We start from the raw sequence: 21,604 nt of genomic DNA on the forward strand, positions 1-21,604 counted from the left end.
TATTCATACATTAATAAGGGAACCTACCCATACTACGTGACCCGTTTAGGAGGGGGGGGGGCGAAGTCCTTAAAATACTACGGTCAGTCACAGGAGCGGGGGGAGGGGGTCTCAGATTTTTAGTCACGTAGTCTTTAGTTGTATTTTTTCATAATACATAATTCACTAGTAATTTAAGTATGCATGCAGTCTTATGCTATAAAGAAGAGTATGAGCCTTTTTTTTTTCAATTTTTGCCTGTGAATTGATTAAAAATCATAATTATGAGTTACTACGTAAAAACTAAAGGGGGAGGGGATCTTGGCATGTACTACGAGTGGTCACCAAGGGGAGGGAGGGGTCGAAAAAACTCAAAAATAGGTCAATTAGTATGGGTATGTTCCCTAAGACGAAATAATTATAAATAATACTAATAAAATGTACTAACTTCATATAGAAATATTTAAAATGTGGGCTCCCTAAGTACGTTGCTGGGACCCAATTTTTATGATTTAAATTATATTAAGCAACAAGCACACTAATTTATAATTATAGACATATATAAATTATATCGATTTGATATTAAAATAAATAGCATAAATGGGGAGAAAAACCTTTGTTTGAATGGATGGATATTTGAAGATATCTCCGGAAAAGCTGAACGGATCTTGATGAAATTTGGCATAGATATAGAACATAGTCTTGAAGAACACATAGACTCATTAAGTTTTTTTTTTAATTCCACACTTACGTCGCGGGCGATAGCTACTTTATAACAAAAAAAAAAGGATCTTGACATACAGACAGACGGACAACAAAGTGATCCTATAAAGGTACCATTTCCTTCGGAGGTACGGAACCTTAAAAATGAAAAGAAATACAGTTTTTTCAAATCGCTACAATGACGTATAAACATTTTGACAGATGACAGATGTCAGCCTACTTGACGCTAGCGCCACCTACATAGAACTTTCAGTTTTTCTCCCCATTATCTAGTTATGTTTTATCAACATAAGATTTGGTCAAAATAACTAAAAAGCATAAATAATTAGATGCGAATAAATATCATATTTATATCTACAATTATAACTAAGGATGACGAAAAATTTAAAAATGACTTGTACCAGATGGTAAACACTTGGAGATCTCCGATAGGAATATCTGGAAAAAAGAAAGTCTTATATAAAGGCTGTCAATAATAGGCAATAACTATCAAGAAATAATGTTGGTTTCTGAGACCGAAATTTAGGTCATCATCATCATCATCAGCTCAATATACGTCCCCACCGAGGGGCTCGGAGCCTACCCTATATCAAGGGTGATTAGGCCATAGTCAACCACGCTGCCCAAGTGCGGGTTGACTTCACTCATATCTTTGAATTTCTTCTCAGATATGTGCAGGTTGCATCACGATGTTTTCCTTCACCGTAAGAACGTCGGATAAATGTACATATGTAAATCGGAAATCGAAAAACACATTGGTACATGGCGGGATTCGAACCCAGGACCTGCAGATTGCAAGTCGAGTGCTTGACCCCTGAGCCACCGACTCTCTATCTTGACCCCTGAGCCACCGACTCTCTATAGGTTAATTTAGGTATAAAACATTTATTTTATCTATTTTGTCTAAAATAATATGAGGGATGATATAATTTATAAAATAATTTTATTTTCAAAAACCAACGAGACGTGAACTAACAAGAAAGAAACGTCGTGTACATTTAATATTAAAAATGTTTTCTTAATGGATTGTTTAATAACCATAAGATCAGTAAGACAACGGTCGCTAAAATGGCGAAGTGGCTTCTTCCATCAGAAATCTATCTATAAATAGTTAATAAATTTTGTATGTCTGTAACATCGCAAATAAAATCATATTTCGTATACGTGATTTACCTATAACGGAAAAAAAAATCTAAAATTTTTCTATCCGTTTTCCAACAGCTTGACTGTTTTGGACAGGACTTTAACTGAAAGGTATGTATCCGGGCTTATTGGTTATTTCTTTTTGTTAAGTTTGGAAATGCGTGCTTACCTTTAATGGACAGAGGGGGGTACAGGAAAAGGAATTATTTATATAAGTGTCCAAACTACTACAATTATTATTACTTACAGATGATTATGTTTATAACGGCGGAGGCTCACGTATACCCTCGCTGTGTCGCGTGCGTCCCGCCATGTCCAGTATCGCCTTTGCCTCGGGGTTCGTGTCCAGTACGCTCACATCACGCTCCTCCTACACACATTCGATAAAACATGCAATCATACTAATAAACATTATAAATGTGGATGTTTAGATGGATGGATGTTGAAGGAAGACAGGAACGGATCACAGAAGAACACATAGGTTGTTTGCGAGTGTTTTTAATTCCGCACAGAGTTGCGGGCTACAGCTAGTTTCGCAATGAACACTTTAATAGACCACAGTGAAACCCCACGATTATAAAAACACATCTCAAATTACTAAATCAGTCATTTACAGTGAACTCAGTATCTTTACCACTCCATACAATATTTTTCAATTAATCTACTAGTTAACAATCTTGAATTACACTTATGTTGAAACATATAGTTATCTCTCTCACTCTCTTTCTCTCTTTCTGTGGACAGTAAAAAATACTAACCATTTAGTATTCATTTAACAAATCCCTGACTTAGTTCAGGCTTTGCTATCAGTTGTACGAACTCGTACTCCGACCAGCGCGCAGAGCGCTCCGAGAGGAGAGCCTAGGAAGGATAGGAAGATAAAGGATAGCAATTAAAAAGGATAATGTATGAGATATGGAAGGAATGTATGAAAAACTGATTCATCTCTCTCTCTCTCTCTATCTGTCTGTAGGATTATCGTGTAAGAGTGAGAAAGAGATTGTAGGTAATATTTGACGTCTACAAAATAGCAAACAAACCAAAACTGTTATAATTAGAATTCTTAAAATCATGCTAAACTTTTCCTAAGAGAAAAAAAAAACAAATTATAAAACAACGCCATCTATTGTCTTGAATTAACTAAAATTCCTGCTAAGATAAATTCCTTAGTTATTTACCTGTTCCTTTTCTGTGAGTGGTTTATCTCCGACCCCCCAGACCTCCAGACTACGTATATGGAATGTGGGGTCCTTGCTGAGACGCCGGTACCCCCTAAAAGTACTGCAAGACTCCGCCGAGGACCCCTCACCGAACGGATCCGCGTTCACCCAGATACCCCCAAAGTGGAATTGACCACCCATTAACTGTATTCAAAATATAAACAAATCAGTCCCAAAGTACGTTCAGACCCCCGGGGAATTAATTTGACACGGAAGGGGGATCAAAATTACGAGAAATAAAGTTAACTTCATCAAGATTGCAATGATGCAGAGAGTTCAGAGGAGACTGCAAAGTCCTGGAATGTCGACCACCACCAAGTCGTCATAGCATGTGCAGACCTGCTAGATGGAGGGAGGATCTGGTCAAGGTTGCGGCAGTATCCTGGATGCTACCCGCACAAGACCGATTAACATGGCGATGTTTTAAGAGGTCTTTGCCCAGCAGTGGGCGTGTCGTGACTGAAGAAGCAAGCTAGTAAATTATGGGGTCTAAGAAAGAAAAAAGGATATGTAGAGTGTCGGTGACTCAGGAGTTCAAGCACGACTTGTAATCTGCAGGTCCCGAGTTCGAATCCTGCCATGTACCAGTGTTTTTCAATTTTAGATTTACATATGTACTTTTATCTGACGTTACGGTGAAGGAAAACATCGTGATGCTGCACATATCTGAGAAGAAATTCAAAGATATGTATAATTCAACTTGCAGTGGGCCAGTGTTGACTATGGCCTAGTCGTTTTACTTATGGTAGGTTTCCGAGGTTTCCTCATTGGGGATGTATAGTGAGCTGATGATGAACAAATGTTAAAGCTTCACTCACCAAACCATTAGGCAAGGTCTTTGTATGATGATTAATATATTGATAATGGTCGTTGTAATTAGTTGCAGGATAGACGCGCATCTTGGGGGCGGCTGTGAAGAGGAACGACTCATCAGTGCCGGTGAAGTTGGGACCGAATGTCCAGGCGCAAGCCGCGAACCCCCCGAATATGTGCCCGCTGCTGTCTTCAATTATCAGCACTGATGGACCTTGCTCTATTATACGACCTGGAAATATAACATACTAGTTTTCACACCAGACTTCGATTGGTATTAAAAAAATATAAGTAGCTTATGTGTTCGAGAATATGTTTTACATCTATGACAAATTTTAGCGAGAATGCAGCCGTTCTAGAGAAACATAATTTCTTTTATATCAAAAGGTGTCAAACGAGCGAGCTGCCACCTAAAATCGCTAAAATAGCGAAGTAACCGTTGCCTATAGACATACGCAATTGCATGCGTTGCCTACCTTTAATCGACGGAGAAGAGGATGCACAGAAAGAAAATATCTTCCCTTTCCATGCATCCCCTCATCCGGAAATCCACTTCCACTTCCCATCCTTTCCTTATAAGAAAAAGGATGGAAAGGGAAAGAGGACTAAATTAGGCCTCCGGGACGCACACTCATCAGACGAAACGCGGAATAGCTTCCACTTGACGCCTGTCTTCTATGTGGTCGTGATATTTCACCGGACGAGATGGGACAATTCGTGGGAAGATGTTAAAGCGGGCTCTACCACTGTTACATCACATTCTAACAAACATCCATCTAAACATTCGCATTTATAATATTAGTAAAATAAGATTAGATTTTGTTAAAAATTATCCTATGACCTTTATCACTTTCTAAGCTAACCTCCCACCAATTTTCAGCCAAATTGATTCAGCCATTTCTGAATTATACAGTAACTAACATGACTCAAATCATATAAGACCTTATAAAAATGAGTACAGTGAATAGTTTTGGGCCACCTTTATAAAACTCACCTGCCATAGTAGAGAATGACTCTCCGTGTATATGAGAAGAGAAGAGAAACCGCCATTTGCGTTGGTACTTCTGCGGGAGATGACTGTTGATCCATACGATATGGGATAAATCGATGAAAGCAGGGTAGTCAGGCATTGCGTCCAGACCTAAAACAACACTTATTAGCTGGTATTTAATTATAAAAAAACTGTCTATACTATATTAACGTCAGTGGCTCAGTGGTCAAGCACTTGACTTGCAATCTGCAGGTCCTGGGTTCGAATCCCGCCATGTACCAATGTGTTTTTCTATTTCCGATATACATATGTACATTTATCCGACGTTCTTACGGTGAAGGAAAACATGCATGATGCAACCTGCACATATCTGAGAAGAAATTCAAAGATATGCGTGAAGTCAACTCAAACTGAGTCAGCGTTGACTATGACCTAATCACCCTAACTTAGGGTAGCCTATGACCCCTCAGTGGGGACATATAGTGAGCTGATGATGATGAATTTTCAAACAAATTCAACGGAAATATTTAAATTTATGTCGTGGAAAAAGTCAAATAAATATAAAATTGTAAAAAGCGCCATCTATCTGTAGTATTAAAACTTTATAGACTTACCATCAGGTATAGGCAGTAAAGAGGGCGCTGCAGGAGGCATTGGAGTAGGACTCTCATCTCCTCCACGTTTGTTGATACCGTACAAATTTACATAAACCAATTCCGCTAGTTGTTTTAATAAGATATTTGATTGCAACCTGAAACAATAAATCCATTTAACTAGCTGTTGCCCACGACTCCGTACGTGCGGAATTAAAAACTTAGTAGTCTATGTGTTCTTCCAGACTATGTTTTACATCTATGTCAAATTTCATCAAAATCCGTTGAGACGTTCCGGAGATACCTTCTATCAAACATCAATCCAAACATTCGCATTTGTAATATTAGTAAGATTAAATAGTACATAATAACATCTTATGCATTATAATAGCAAAGTAAAAAAAAAACTCGACTAACTATACTTTTAGAGCACTCCACAATTGAAAGCAAACCCATTTCAGACTAGAAATTAAGTAAAATTTCATATTTTAACCTACAAATGCCAGTAACTAGTCTACTTTATTAATCTTAAAAATATACAAAAATCATATAAGAAAACTTCCATACATTCCTAATAAAAAAAATAATCCTTCGAGTCGGATGCCTTACCATTTAGATAGCTGAGCTGCCGTACAATGATGCTGTGGTGACTCCAAGTCTCCGATAGTCGCGGTCACAGCCTCACCTAGAGCCTGGACGTGTGATGCACTCGCCCTAAACCCTTTCTCCATCCAAACACGTACCCGTTTTGATGATGATGATTTCACCATCTTTATGTAAGTTGATGCTATACTTTCACAATACTGAAAAAAAAAACAAGACAAAATACTTATTTTTTACTCCATAGCTAACTGTCACCCACGACTCCTGCGCACAATTTAAAAAAAACTTAATTAGTAGCCTATGTGTTCTTCCAGACTATGCTCTACATCTATGGCGAATTACATAGAGATCCGTTTCACGATTCTGGAGATAATTTCTAACAAACATCATTCCATCCATCCAAACATTCGCTAATTTTGTTAATTTCAAATTAAATAGCCTAAGTTATCTGAGGACCGTTTTTTTCCATATGGCGGCCATATTGCTTTTTCTTTTTTTGCTATTTGGGAAATTTATATTAAAACGTAACAAGCTAACCTCTTTTAGTAGCTGGTAGGGTAGTTCCACTTCTTCATTGTAGTCCATGCCCAGACAGTTGTATGTCACCATCATTCTTTCATCAACAGTTCCTATTATCAAGTAATAGATTAAATCAACACTAGTAGTTGCCCGCGACTTAGTCCGCAAATAAATTTTAAAAATCTATACAAATATTATAAAGCGGAAGAGTTTGTTTGTTTAAACGTGCTAATCTCAGGAACTACTGGTCCGATTTGAAAAATACTTTTTTTGTTGGATCGTTCATATATAGAGGAAGGTTTTTAGGCTATACAACATTACGCTGCGACCAATAGGAGCGAAGCATCAGTAAGAAATGTTGCAAAAACGGGGAAAATTTTTCTTTAGTCTCTTTAAAACTCGAGATTGGCTGAACGGATTTATCTTATCTTGGTATTGAAATGTTCGTGGCGGTCTAGAGAACGTTTAAAAGGTGAGAAAAATTCGAATAATTGTCGGGAAGTAATTAAATTTATTTATTTTTTAATTTCACGCGAACGGAGTAGCGGGCGACAGCTAGTCATTAATAAATAAATACTAATTCAACCGGGGTAACTTCCCAACAGTAAAAGAATTCTTCAAATCAATTTAGTAGTTTTGGAGCTTATTCAATGAAAACAAAGAATCGCGCCTTACAGCCAGTCCATTCACAAAGGTTACAGTTGCAGTTGCGGTTGCAGTTGTGTTCTGGATACGTACCTCTTACATTATACACGTAGAGTTCTGCAAATCTATTGAAGTCGACTGTAGCAGTCTTTTGTTGGCCAGAACCGAACAAAAAGTTGGTTAGATACTGCGCTAATCTGGGATCTATTTGTGGACCCCAGAATTTCTGAAATTTAATATTAAATATTAGCGAAAATATAACAATTAACAAGTCATTTTACTGTACAGAGTGATAACTCAGTGCAGTAAAAAGTGTAAAAACAGTGAATTAAAATATTTCATAATTAATGTAGAGCTTCAGTGGGTCAGGGGTTAAGCGACTTGCAATCTGCAGGTCCTAGGTTGAAACCCGGCATATACCAATGTGTTTTCTACATATTTTCATCCGCGTTCTTACGTTGAAGGAAATCGTGATGCAGCCTGCACATAGCTGCGAAATTCAAAGATATATGTGAAGTCTACCCGCACTAGGCCGACGTTGACTACGGCTTAGTGAAACCTGTCTTTGGGTAGGCTTCGAGTCCCTCAGGGGAGACGTATAGTGAGCTCATGATTAAATCAACACTAAAGATCTCCTTAAGCTAAATTAAAGTCTGGGTACAGCAATTGGTATGTAAAACAAATTCGTAACTTTTAGCCATCACTTTGAAGTATACAAAAACATATTATCTCTTTTTTTTCTTATAAAATGAAAAGGATGACTATGTTTTTATATATTTTAAATTAGTATCCGTTTTCTCTTTAATAATTTAAGGGTCGACGATATCCAGTGACGTGTTAATCTTCACTCCATTGAATCGACCCGTTAATTAGAGTATAAAAATGACCCAAATATGTAGTAATAAAGTAAAACTCCGTAATACATACTTAGGTTCGTTTAATCTATATTTAAGGGTCCTCTTAGTGTAGATTAGGTAATGAATAACACTAAGAGTTTCTTTTATGGAATTAACTGTAGGTGCGGACGGCTATATTTAATATTTAAATGCATATCAAGATGATTGAATTAGACGACTCCATAAATAAACTTTAAATAGTGTTCTTGCACACTGTGTTCTACATCTATGTCAAATTTCACCTAGATCAGTTCTGGAGATACCTTCTAACAAACATCCATCCGTACACACATTCTCCAATATAATATTAGTAAGATTGTAAACGTAGGTTCTAACTGCCAATAGACTCGTACTAAAAATATATTGTTACTAGCTGTCGCCAGCGACTCCGTCCGCGGATATATAAAAAAAACTTAATTAGTGCCTATGTGTTCTTTCAGACTATGTTCTATACGTATGTCAAATTTAATCGAGATCCATTCAGCCGTTCTAGAGATATCTTCAAACACCCATCCATCTAGACATTTGCATTTATAATATTAGTAAGTTAAATAAAAAGCAGCTCTTCAATAAATTAATTCGAAAAAAAAACAAAATGATTAAATAGTATCCTAATGTCCGTCTCCTGGCTCTAAGCTACCTCCTCACCAATTTTCATCCATATCGGTAAAGCCGTTTTTGAGTTATAAATAGTGTAACTAACACGACTTACTTTTATATATAATGTTATATGAAATTATCTGAATATTTCGATGTTAAGAAAGATGAATTTTTATACGATTATTTCGACAGTGAAAATGCACCTTTACACGTACACTATTTGTCTGAAAGTCTAATAATATGAATGAAAATAATATTTATACTTTTATTTCAATCTTTCAACACCTTTTATTATAAACATGAAAGCTTTCTTAAATTTATTCTTCTTTCCAAAATGATATTTCCATCAAACTTTTATAAAGTAAATAAAAGGAAATCATAATTTATATTTACATCAAAAATTTATAAAAAAAATGTTTATTATTTCTATGCTATTGCTATCACATATGATGACACCCACGTCGTGTTGGGCCACGAAATCCGTGAGACATCTCTTTCATTCTCTTCAAGACAGAGACAACAATATTTTCTTTATACAAATGTTTCGGCAATGTCACGTTGATTACGTATACATTTGGGGCCATTAAACTTGCGTTACAAAACTAAATTACTCGCTTATGTAAATGAGCGCGTGATCACACGTCACGGAAATACTAGACTATTTATAGAAAAAGATATTTAACAATCATATGATGACTCAAACGTGATAAAAAATTTAGATCGCATGATTGACATTTTTGATATAGTATAATACTTTCATGTAAGAACGTAATTTTAAGCAAATCATATCTAAAACAAATTTAACTAAGTTTAAAATATGAAATTAATGTTTTTTTTAAAATATTTAATGTGGGACTAATTAATCAATTAAATTATATAAGTGCAAATTTTGTTATTTGACTTGTTGCTTAGTTTCAGTTGCGACATAATAATGATTACTGTAAGGCTTTTTTGCAAGAAGAAATGAAATAGAAGCCTCTCATGAGACAATTCATTTCTAATACGGTCAGTTAGTCGTTGTCTAAGCAAACGTTCGCATAGGCCCTACATACACAAGGAAACGTAAGTCTTTGAAACTGACATTGCGTACTTTAGTCGCGAATATCGCGTAGCGCGTGTTGTAAAGTTGAATAGTCGACGTAAGTCATCTATTCGATCAATACAAACATAACGACTACATGGTAAAGGTATAGTTTTGCTTCGCCATCTTGAAAATTGCAGCAACTTTTGCCACGACGATCTTACAAGCTTCCAAGCGACTGCTTTTTCCGATTGAATAACAAAATGTCGGCGACGTGTGCTTGTGTGTAAGCCTCAATAACATTGTATGGGTTAGAGGGCGTAGCGACTACAATCGCCAGGTTTCAAAGATTTACATTACTTTGTTTACGAAGGGACTTACAGTTAGCGGCTGCCAATTTGATATCAGATATAATAAGAAAAGAAAAATTGTTGCAATAATGATTATTTCTGATTAATGGGTTATAAAAATATGCGTTAAATTTTCTTTTGTATTTAGAAATGAATTAAAAACTTGCGTGTATGAAATATAGTTAGAAATTCTTGGCTAATATTTCACAGCAACACCAATATTTATACGCGGCGCCTGGTTTCCATCAATTCTACTACATAATAATAGATTGTAAGCATTGTGTATGGATTGAGCCATTAAAACAGCGGAATAAGTAGATATATTTAGGTCAAAATTCTACGAAATTTTTGAGTCTGTCCATTCTAACTAAGCTTCATAATTATGTAATTACAATAGTAGCAGAAGCACCAGTAATACGAATAGAGTTATAAATAAATAACCGCTATTTTTCACTTTAACATAGGAGAAATAAGTGGACTCTTCAAGATAAACATTAGTCCATGACAAAATGTCATATCATTAAAAATACAATAACATATAAAAAAATTTAAACTAGAATTGCATGGCCACACAAGCAACTGGCAGCTAAAATACTATCCGACATTGTTCGACAACAAAAAAAATAAACAATCTATGGCCGAGCGCCCTGTTTATATCTGCAGATTGAATTTATGCTCTCATTACTGATGTCTCGTTCTTTCATTCACAAATCCTTGCGCGTGTTATTAATTTCAAAATCATAAAGAAAATAAAGGACTAAATAACTTAAAGTTTACAGTTTAACTAGTACTACAAACAACTACGACTTAGGATCCTTTAAGAAGCGAGCGTATCACCATCTCAAAGGCCGTCAGAGCATCTGTGGTTCCTCTGGTATTGCTGATGTTCATGTGAGTCGATGACCACCTCGGTGTTCCTCCATCTCTTATAAAAACATCTCTTATAAATGAAATAATAAAACCACAATTTAACCTAAACTCTTTCAACTGGTATTTCAGTTTCGCACTAATTAACTGTAAAAATTAACAAAGAGGATTGAAAGAACCTCAAACCACCTAGAAATCCTAGGCTAGGAACTGTAGGGAGAAATCTATCGTTGCTAAATGTGTACAGGGACAAAGATGGTACCAATAAAATCTCGTTCTTACTCTAAGGGTAAAGCCGCGTTTATCCGCCAAACTTCCGCTTCCCGTATTAAAAAAAGAACAACGTCCGTATTTCAGAAAATATTTAAGGCGTTCAAATAGCAATAAATAATTGTACATTGTACATAGTGTAGCATGTACAGAAAGTTTATGAGTCCGTCCATCACAGTTTAGATAATAGACTAAGGTGAGAATGAACAGTTGCGTTTCATCGCGCCCACGCACGCTAAACAGTGTGTACTGGATTTAGTAGACTGCATGTAATTAAACGCATTTTTTAAATATCAAAATTGTAATTGAGGCCATGAGAACCAGAGTGGCCTGTCATTTTTGCAATACTGATTTTCAATGATCTTCTATACGATGAAAGTCATAGCACCACAGTAGCCGAAAATTTAGTTGAAATATTTTTATAGACGGCAAGAGAATTACTCGGGAATTTAAGAAGTTTAACTTTTACTTAACTACTGTTTAAGTAATTAGACTACTCTGGATCTCATAGTCCTAATGTAGACAACTGTCTTCAATGAGTACCCGCGTAAAATACTACTAAAAATACAAATTTCGTCATGACTTAACGTTCTTACGTAGAATATAAGCCAAATTTTAAACAACAAAAGACAATAAAGAATTTCCAAAATGAGTCAAAATGAAATGGAAAATATTGGAACAATCTTTAATTAAGAAATTAAAACACGTGCACATTCAATCAAAATTACACGCCACCATATTACGAACGCATTAACTTTCGCGCCAAAAAAAGGGCCGGATGTAAAACAATTCGCGACAAAAGTATTCGATTGAACAGTTGGAATTCGAGCTCAGATTTAGCGTTTGCCACCCACGTACAGTTAATAAACGCGATTTTACAGTCCGCCTGCAAAGTTTGACGACACGATTTGGTGAAAATCTTCAGTAATTTGGAGCAAATACACAAAGTGCGGTTATTTGAATGTTGGCTGAGTGTAATTCGCTGTGTAATTGAGACTGGATAATAGTGTGTTTGATGTATATGCTTTAAAGTCTGTTATATTAGTACATAGTGTTGGGCATTATTTTAGGATACGCTATTTTTAATTAAAACGCTTAAAATTTTATGCAATTGAATGATTCTTTTACACCTTATCCAATTTATAACGACAAATACAAGATGCAAAATTGATAATAATTGTAGTGTCTGTCCATTATTTAATCTATGATATATTTGCGATATATTCCTTAATTTTCGTAACATCATCTTAGGATTTATTTGTGTTATGAATCATCACAGATTAGATAATGAGCAGACAATACAATTATTATCAATTTCACATCTCATATCAGTTTTTATTTCAAGTTCTCTTAAGCTTTTCGACCATTTAAGCATGTAACTAAATAATTTAAAAACTCAAAAAAAAAGCATTATTTCGTCAACAAAAAAAAAATTACACAAAATAATATGACCACTCAATTCAAGCGACATTAGTTTGATGTAATATTTACAAGGGTGGTACAACCCCTATTGACCCTGTTTGCGTCTATTGCCACCCGCTGACGTCATGGCCCTACCCAATGTTAGTCTATGTCTACATGGGAGTTATTTGTCATTTTTGTTTGTTGATTTATTTGAGTACTCTTCGGAATTAGATCGCAATTTTTTAAATGCAAATATATTGGTCGTTGAATAATCGTTTTTAATGTAATTAAACAAGAGAAAATAGAAAGTAATAAATTGGGGAGAGAGTTTAAATAATTTTTTATTTACCTAAATAACGAAAGAATTAAATTATTCAAACTTTCGTGAGACATTATACTAAACTGATATATAAACACGGCTAAACACTCACGTATATACGTCCGGTGGCGGCACCGACTAGTTTCGAGCCCATCGGGGGCCCTTCATCAGGACAAGAATTTCGCGAAAACCATTATTGCTACTTGCTTTATCTAATACATTTTAATTTAGTTTATCTTACTAATATTATAAATGCGAAATTTAGATATATAGATGGATGAAGTTATCTCCAGAACGGCTCAACGACCCTTGATAAACACAGAGATATATAGGCTGCTGCTTAAGATTTTTTTTTTATAATTCCGTGCAGACAATGTCGCGAGCGACAGCTTGTTATGTACAAATTTACGAGAAATGCAGCGATAGTGCGATTATCCGTACATCCGCATACCCCAAGCTTTTATTCCTCATTAAACTATATTTTTCTTGGCAACCCTAATCCTGGAATGTAGTCCGGCTATTCCGAGAACTTTTAATTTTTTTTTTTCATAAGCATTTCTTGTTTACGGTCACGGCATTGTCGAAGCTATAATCAGTTTTTAATCACATCAATGTTGCAATAAAGTCGAATTCATTGGCAGCTTTCGCATCAAAAGCGCGTCTGTTATATTATAGTCGGTAATAAAAAAATAACCAAGATTTTTTGCTTTTTTATTATTAAATTGCAACTATATCTTACTAAAATTATAATTGCGAATGTTTGGATGGATGTTTGTTAGGAGGTATCTCCAGGCTGCATAAATCTCACTGAAAATTAGCATGGATGTAGAACAGTAGTCTGGAAGAACACATAGGCTACTCATAAAGTGTTTTATTTAATTCTGCGCGGACAGAGTCGCGGGCGATAGCTAGAAATATTATAAAATTATGTGTAGTAGAGAAATTGTGGATTTTCCGCAAAATTTTATACTACATTCTTTTGAATTTGACATAAAAAAATTAAAAATCGCTTTATCTGAAATAAATAATATTATATAGAACATTCACACTACATTTTCCTACCAATCTCCAACTCCATACATAATGCTGATGTGAATAATAGACGTAAGATGTACGATCTTTAAGAAAAAAAACTGGTGGCGATAAAATTTAGTGATTAAGTAACCGATCGTAAATACTGACGTCCGGTTTACTGCGGATCGGACAGTGAGGGGAATCAGATGGCCTTCCTACTCATTGTTAACTGACGAGCTGAGAGTTGACTAGAATTAGAAATGGCTAGAATAAAATTTAAGAGTCAAACGAAATAATGGTATAGTATTTGAATTCTAGGCCATTTAATAGAGTCCCGGCTAGGGCTTTTGGGGTTCTACCCTTCTGTGTTACCAGCCTTTACGGTACTATAAGGTCTGATAGTCACGGACTACTCTAAGAAGTTAAAATAGAAAGTTTGAAGCGGTCTGCATATGGCTGGCAGAATTTTTAGCGGTTTGCAAACTAAGGTCTGTGTATGGTAACTTGAAATGCTAATCGCTCAACATCGGTCGCACTTCTTTAGCACCTTTGTTCACAAGGCAACATAAGTCAACGAATCTCGGCGATTTTAGTCGCTAAGCGACTTACATAAGACAGTGAGTTTAGTGCACAGTGCGTGTTGCCCATACCTGCTTGTTAAGGTCTCCGTATGAGCAAATCTATACAGTTGAAATGTAGTCGCTACCTCTATTAACTGAATATGCGACTAGCGTCGACGATTCAAATTTTTGTGTACGGAACGCGCGCAACGTAACCATACAATATTAGTTTTGACGACCTACGTTGATAACCTACGACTACGCCTCGTGTACCAAAGGCCTTAGTAGTAGTTTTAGTAAGTCTACCCTTAGGGACTGCTTACGTGAACTTTCGACGTACAGTAAAGTGTAAAGCATAAATACCATTAGTTCTGGAACGTTCTATTTCGATACGTACTTTGTGGAGCGGCGTTCATTTGCCGAATCGTAAATCAAAATGTACAAACAATCGGACAATTACGCACCGGCAGCTATAAACTTAGGTTACATGTAACATGGGTCAATACTGGTAAGTTTTGAAAGTACGCACTTTAGTGAAAAATATTGCATTATGTTTACACTATTCCAGTACAGTAGGACAGTAGTGATCAAAATCAACTGGCATACTGACTTCATTTAAGTACTAATTAGTGCCAGTGGACCAAAACAGTTGACGCCAGGACAGCGCTACTATGATACTGGCATGTAAACTAAATTAATGGACAAGATTCTACAAAAAGAAATTCATCTTGAAACATCGAAAATAATTATAGTTTTCATTACAACGTAAACTGAAAGAATGTAGAGATTAATATGTTGTGCAGATGTTTTGGCAGTGAAAACCCGCTATTAGACTACAACATTCAGACTATTAGAAATCCTGAAGAAGGTCCTAAGTCTAGTACCTATTAGATGTACATAATCTGAGCTATATTAACAAATTATTTGAATAATTAAAATTATGATAAGTTTTAATTATATTGAAGTGCTGGTTCTTAAAAAAATATTTAAAAAAAAAAAAACTTTAAAACTAAAAATAATAAACAAAAATAACGTTTAAATTAAAAACGAATAACATTACATACATTTTAGACACCATTGTTATAATTTTGACATTTGGACATAGATTAAAACAACTAAAGAAGCGCAATTTAGTAGAAAACCCACCACCATATGTTTACATGTATGTAATATTTTTAATTGTACTAACAAATTAAAATAAAATAAAATTTTCGACCAGTGATAAGTTACGAGTGCAATTCGAATCTACAGGATGCTACAAAATGGGAAACGTAACGAATTGCCTAAACTTTTTTTTGCTAAATTTAACATTACCAACACTCATATACAGTGGCTGAATTTTTTTTTTTTAAAAGAAATGTTTTCGATCGTTTTTTTTTTTATACGAGGCTTACATATTAATTAATGGATGCTCAAATAGTAAAAAAAAATTATTACCAAGAATTTTTAAATTTTATATCTAAATTTTTTTTGTTGGGGCTGGTATAATATTTCTATCTATAAATAGTGCGTTAAGATTTGTACATCCGACGCGTTTACGACTCATTGGAAACGTGAAAATATGTTTGGACAATAAATAATTTACGACCAATAACAATGGTGGCAGCCTCTCAAACTGATTTCTGTTTGTTCCAGACGCAAAGCTATTAAAGCTGTAACAAATTTTGTTTGTGGTCACACAGGTATTTACGAGTATGCTTAAATTTTTTAACGCTATCTCAATATATCGATGTTATGAATCGATATACGACAAACTTCAAAGTCCTTGGAAAAGAAAAAAATAACTTTATCACTGGCCGAAAAAAAAACAAAAAAAATGAAATTAAAAGAAAACAAAAATGAACACACTTCCAGCAACACTGCGTCTACTTTTCCACTCACGATGAGATCGTCCTCCCGTATCCGTTCCGAGTTCTTGCTGGCCGCTCTGAATGTAGCCGCTACATACTTCTGTTCCTCTTTGGTCAGTAGTGTGCACTTAGCTGCCAGTTTCTTACTTGTGTTCCCCATCCTGGAATAAAACCTTCACGGTCACATGTTGTACAAGCCGCCAATATTTAAAAAACATTCACACTTGATAACTCATAATTTCTTAAAAGTCCTAGAATAGATTAAATGATTCTCTCACTTTATTCTAGGTTTGCCACTAGATAGAGTTGGTCTAGTCAAAATAAAGTGAAGCCATTAAATTATTGAAAAAAAAACATTCTTTTCTATTTAAATAATACTGGTAAAAACCGGTTTAGACCCTGACCGCGGACTTAATTATACTATGTCAGTAGTACATGTTCAAGAGAACAATATAATAATCATAATGTACTAATTACAGTAATAAAATTGAAATCTAGTCTGACAAGACATAAAATGAAGTTAAAATAACAGATGTAAAACTAATCATCCTACAAAGAATGATTTTTAAGAAATTAAATTAAAAAATTTATTGCATTTTATTATTTAGAACCACCAAAACTGTTTTGCTGTACATTATAAATGTATTTGTTAAACATTATTACTCAGGAAAATGTTATTTAGTAAAATGTTCACACCTATATACATGGAAGTTTTATGTGCATTTTCCCCGATTCAATGTTAACAAACATAAATTTGAATGTAACTCTTTTATTACATAAAAATAATTAAATGATACAGAAATAATAATTGCTGTTTTTAACCAACTTCAAAAAGAAGGAGGTTCTCAGTTTGTCTATGTTTTTTTTATCATTGTCAATGTGCTTATAAATATGTACTTCTTTTTAAGTATATTTATAACTTAAACTTATATACATATTAGGGATGATTAGTTATATTTTTTTATTTTATAAACACTAAACCTCTGTAATCATGAAATTACTTGAAGCAAAGCTGTCAAAGAAATTAAATATTGCTTCATTATACAACCTATTTTCTAACTTTTAGATTAATTAATCCAATAAGAATCTTATCCATGTATAAAAATAATCTACAATATTTTTTACACAAAAGAAGTTGACAAAAAAAAATCTTTTTAACATTAATCAAATTTAATAAAAACTACCAGGTTTTAATCATAACTATGTTTGGCCGCTTCAGTAATTTATTAAAACTTAACGTAAGAGAAAAATCACGAGTTACTTAACCCTGACAAGTTTTCCGTAACCATTCATACAAAATACACGGAAAAACAATCAAACAATAATATAGAAGTATTCAAATGTTAAAAATGGTATCGAAAGAAATATTATACTTAAATGAATGCATATAAAAATATATAAATCTTAAAAAAAATACCTGTATTAAACACAAATAAACCCCATTTATTTCCACTATGTACACATTAAATTATTTTTCTCGTAATATTGTACATGTTGAACATAATCACGAATTGAGAGATAGTCGCTAAATAATAAAAAATATATTACGTATACTTTAACAACAATCTATTAGCTCAAATAATTCAAATCAATTAATTTTTATCACATCAATACACAAACACTTCATAGCAATAAGGTTACCTGTCAAAATTTTATTTACTTTTTTTATCAGCTTTAATCAGCGACAAAGTTAATAAAGTCACCGACTCACTTCAGTTCGTCCACAAAACACAATCCACGTCAACGTCCTAGCAATACTTCCAGCGACTGTGTAAAACAGCCTTATTCTCCACTTATTCTTATCGTGAAATTTTTCGGCTCCAGAAATAAATCATCATTCATACCGTTTTATATTTTAAGAATTACTGAATTTATTTTTACACTAAAAAATTATCTTTTCATATTGTGCATTATTTTAAAACTCAAATACTTACACACCATTACTGTGTTTTAAAATTGTAAACATTCAGACATCAGAAGATTTCTTAGCTTTGATTGACTTTGATGTGCGAATTATAAAGGTAAAGAAATAAACAACGTATAATGAAATATGGTGGTTTATTATATAAGTATTGTACACTTCAACTTCAATATCTGAATTACTTATCTTCAATTTATTAATCTTCTATTTGACAAAACTTTTTTAGGTTTTACCTTTTTCAAGATCTATTACAGTACTTAACTCAATATTTTACCAATGTAAAAACTGTCCAAAGCATGGATCCAATAGTAACTGCTGTGTAGCCTTTGATAGCTTTATGAAATGGTTCATTTTCAACTTTCCCAATAGTTTTATGAAGTAGTACCAATAAATGGATTTGTGGAAAGATACTTAAAGCCGTTGCGACAAACTTAACTCGAGGGCATAAAAACTTCGGTAACCATGCACCGATCAATATGAATCCAAAAATGGTACAACTCAATATGGCGTTATTGTGCGGATTATTTGGATAAATAACAGATCCAATTAAGTAACTCCAGTGTGCTAAGGATCCTAGTCGGATTACCCATAACATTTTAACAAAATAACAACTTATTACAAATGACAAAACAGTTGTAATAATAACCATTCCTGGCCTAAATCCTTGATTTAAATATCTTCAAGCATAGTTTAATTGTTTTATTGCGCTAATTTATTTAACTTGTGTCGATTTGGTATAGGATGTTTTTAAATGTTGTACTAAAAACTATGAGGGATGAAAATTTAATTTTATTACGTTACATTATGTATTTGCCGGGAACATTAAATTTAAAATTTGACAATAATTGACAGCAAAACTCTGTAATGTCTAATTTATGACACCTATTATTTTAATTTCAGTTTATTTAGGTCTACAAGTAAAAAGCGTTTACGCCATTCGCTAATACAAAACCTACGTTAGTGTTAAACTCAAATAATACCAAAACATCGGCCTAGTTTGGTCTAAGTTTAGTTTGATGTGCATAAGTGTGCATTGTGCCCTATGCAACTTTTCATTAGTTACTAATTTTCGATATTTGAGTAAATCTTAATCTCAATCATACAACTTACAACATTGAATGTGAAAGAAATCTTTAGATTTTTAAATTTTATTTCGCTCACCGATTATTTTCAAAACTGAAATTCTAATATTTGTATCCGTTTATACTGGCAACTTTTTTCGACATGACTCGGAAAATATCAATGTGTCGAATCTGTCACTTCAAAGTTCGCTTTTTCGTTTTCTCATTGTTTGAGCTCTATACCATCACTTAAAAGCTAAATTAAACAATAAACACAAGTACTAGTCTAATGAGAGTGAGCCAACTCTCAAAATGACTTTAACTAAAATGGAAGTGGACCCTGTAAAGGGCGAAGGTTTCAGACCTTACTACATCACGAAAATCGAAGAATTACAGCTGATTGTTGCCGAAAAATCTCAGAATTTGCGACGTTTGCAAGCCCAGCGTAATGAACTTAATGCTAAAGTACGTATGCTTCGTGAAGAACTGCAGTTACTTCAGGAACAAGGTTCGTATGTTGGCGAAGTGGTTAAGCCCATGGACAAAAAGAAAGTACTCGTAAAAGTTCACCCCGAAGGAAAATTTGTTGTTGATTTAGACAAGAATGTTGACATCAACGATGTCACTGCCAATTGCCGTGTAGCTCTTCGCAACGAAAGCTACACTCTACATAAGATACTTCCCAACAAGGTAGATCCATTAGTCTCTCTTATGATGGTCGAAAAAGTGCCCGATTCTACCTACGAAATGGTAGGTGGATTGGACAAACAAATCAAAGAGATCAAGGAAGTTATTGAACTTCCCGTTAAGCATCCTGAGCTGTTTGATGCTTTGGGTATAGCCCAGCCTAAAGGAGTACTGCTGTATGGTCCACCTGGTACTGGTAAAACCTTACTGGCTCGAGCTGTGGCTCATCACACTGAGTGCACCTTCATCCGAGTCTCTGGTTCGGAGTTAGTGCAAAAGTTCATTGGAGAAGGTAGTAGAATGGTGAGAGAACTGTTTGTTATGGCTCGAGAGCATGCTCCCTCTATCATTTTCATGGATGAAATCGACTCCATTGGATCATCCCGTATTGAATCTGGTAGTGGAGGAGATTCTGAGGTACAAAGAACTATGTTGGAATTGCTTAACCAACTTGATGGATTTGAAGCAACAAAGAATATTAAAGTGATTATGGCTACAAACAGAATTGATATCCTTGATCCGGCGTTACTCCGTCCTGGACGTATTGACAGGAAGATTGAGTTCCCGCCACCGAACGAAGAAGCGCGTTTGGATATTCTGAAGATCCATTCAAGGAAGATGAATTTGACTCGAGGTATCAACCTACGTAAGATAGCTGAGCTGATGCCAGGTGCTTCTGGTGCAGAGGTGAAGGGCGTGTGTACAGAGGCAGGTATGTACGCTCTCCGTGAGCGCAGGGTGCATGTCACCCAGGAAGATTTTGAGATGGCTGTAGCTAAGGTGATGCAGAAAGATTCTGAGAAGAATATGTCCATTAAGAAACTATGGAAGTAATACTTTTTTACTAATTATCTTTGTAACTTAGTTTATTAATAAATTTAAAATTTCTGATTGCTTTAAATTGTGGTTTTATTTTAGCCAATTAAATGATTGCTAATACTTAATACTGACTTTTTGTTAAATGTATAACTAGCTGTCGCCTGCAACACAGTCCGGACGGAAATAAAAAAAAAATAATACTCTGTGGTCTTCCACACTATATTCTACATCTGTACCATCCATCTTCTTTGTTCAATAAAGCTACAGAAATGATTGTAACAAGTTGCCATTATTTGTTTAAATTCATGTGTTTTTGTAAAGTCATTTTGCATGGATTATGATTAATTCATATTGGCATTGAAAGCATTAACCTATGAAAAGTGGAATAAGTTGGTAAGTTTTAAGATCCAATTTAGTATTTTTCTTTTACTTGCCTATCTCTTAAGTGTGGTGTCATATTTAAATGTTTCGAAATAAAACTCTGAACTAAAATTCATTATTGCAAATTTATTGAACAATAAAAGAAACATTTCTTCTTAGAGATAAAGAGAAATTAATTATGCTCCTCATAATATCATAATGTAAATTTATAAAACATTGAAAAATAAATCTTATTATAAAATAACTCTATAGATATGTTTTGTTTATTTACATATTTTGTAATCTGCCTGCAGATTTTACAAAAATACAAATAATAACATTGTTCATATAAAATATATTTCTAACACTACTGTAC

General features: G+C 34.3%; 2 protein-coding genes across 8 annotated transcripts; one reads left to right on the forward strand and one right to left on the reverse strand.

Moving 5' to 3' along the window:
• Positions 1-784: 784 nt before the first annotated feature.
• On the reverse strand, positions 785-18,353 carry LOC106113111 (TLD domain-containing protein 1). 7 transcript variants are annotated; one of them, XM_013305849.1, is made up of 11 exons: positions 18,041-18,353; positions 16,379-16,541; positions 7,323-7,455; positions 6,603-6,694; positions 6,072-6,265; positions 5,484-5,620; positions 4,873-5,019; positions 3,884-4,110; positions 3,024-3,209; positions 2,093-2,215; positions 785-1,140 (listed from the first exon to the last, which is right to left on the reverse strand). In XM_013305849.1, exons 2-10 carry the CDS (start codon positions 16,538-16,540, stop codon positions 2,105-2,107), a joined length of 1,389 nt encoding a protein of 462 aa, XP_013161303.1. In that variant the 5' UTR covers position 16,541; positions 18,041-18,353; the 3' UTR covers positions 785-1,140; positions 2,093-2,104. The 7 variants fall into 7 exon arrangements, with proteins under 7 accessions (XP_013161303.1, XP_013161296.1, XP_013161329.1 ...); XM_013305842.1 differs by having other exon boundaries at positions 18,022-18,353; XM_013305875.1 differs by lacking the exon at positions 18,041-18,353 and adding an exon at positions 17,798-18,015 and having other exon boundaries at positions 16,412-16,541.
• Positions 18,354-19,630: 1,277 nt separating this feature from the next.
• On the forward strand, positions 19,631-20,950 carry Rpt6 (26S proteasome regulatory subunit Rpt6). Its single transcript, NM_001312091.1, has one exon. It carries the CDS (start codon positions 19,675-19,677, stop codon positions 20,881-20,883), a length of 1,209 nt encoding a protein of 402 aa, NP_001299020.1. The 5' UTR covers positions 19,631-19,674; the 3' UTR covers positions 20,884-20,950.
• Positions 20,951-21,604: the final 654 nt, after the last annotated feature.

Source organism: Papilio xuthus, unplaced genomic scaffold (genome assembly GCF_000836235.2).
Source record: "Papilio xuthus unplaced genomic scaffold, Pxut_1.1 DF829758.1, whole genome shotgun sequence".
In the NCBI taxonomy this organism is placed as follows: domain Eukaryota; kingdom Metazoa; phylum Arthropoda; class Insecta; order Lepidoptera; family Papilionidae; genus Papilio; species Papilio xuthus.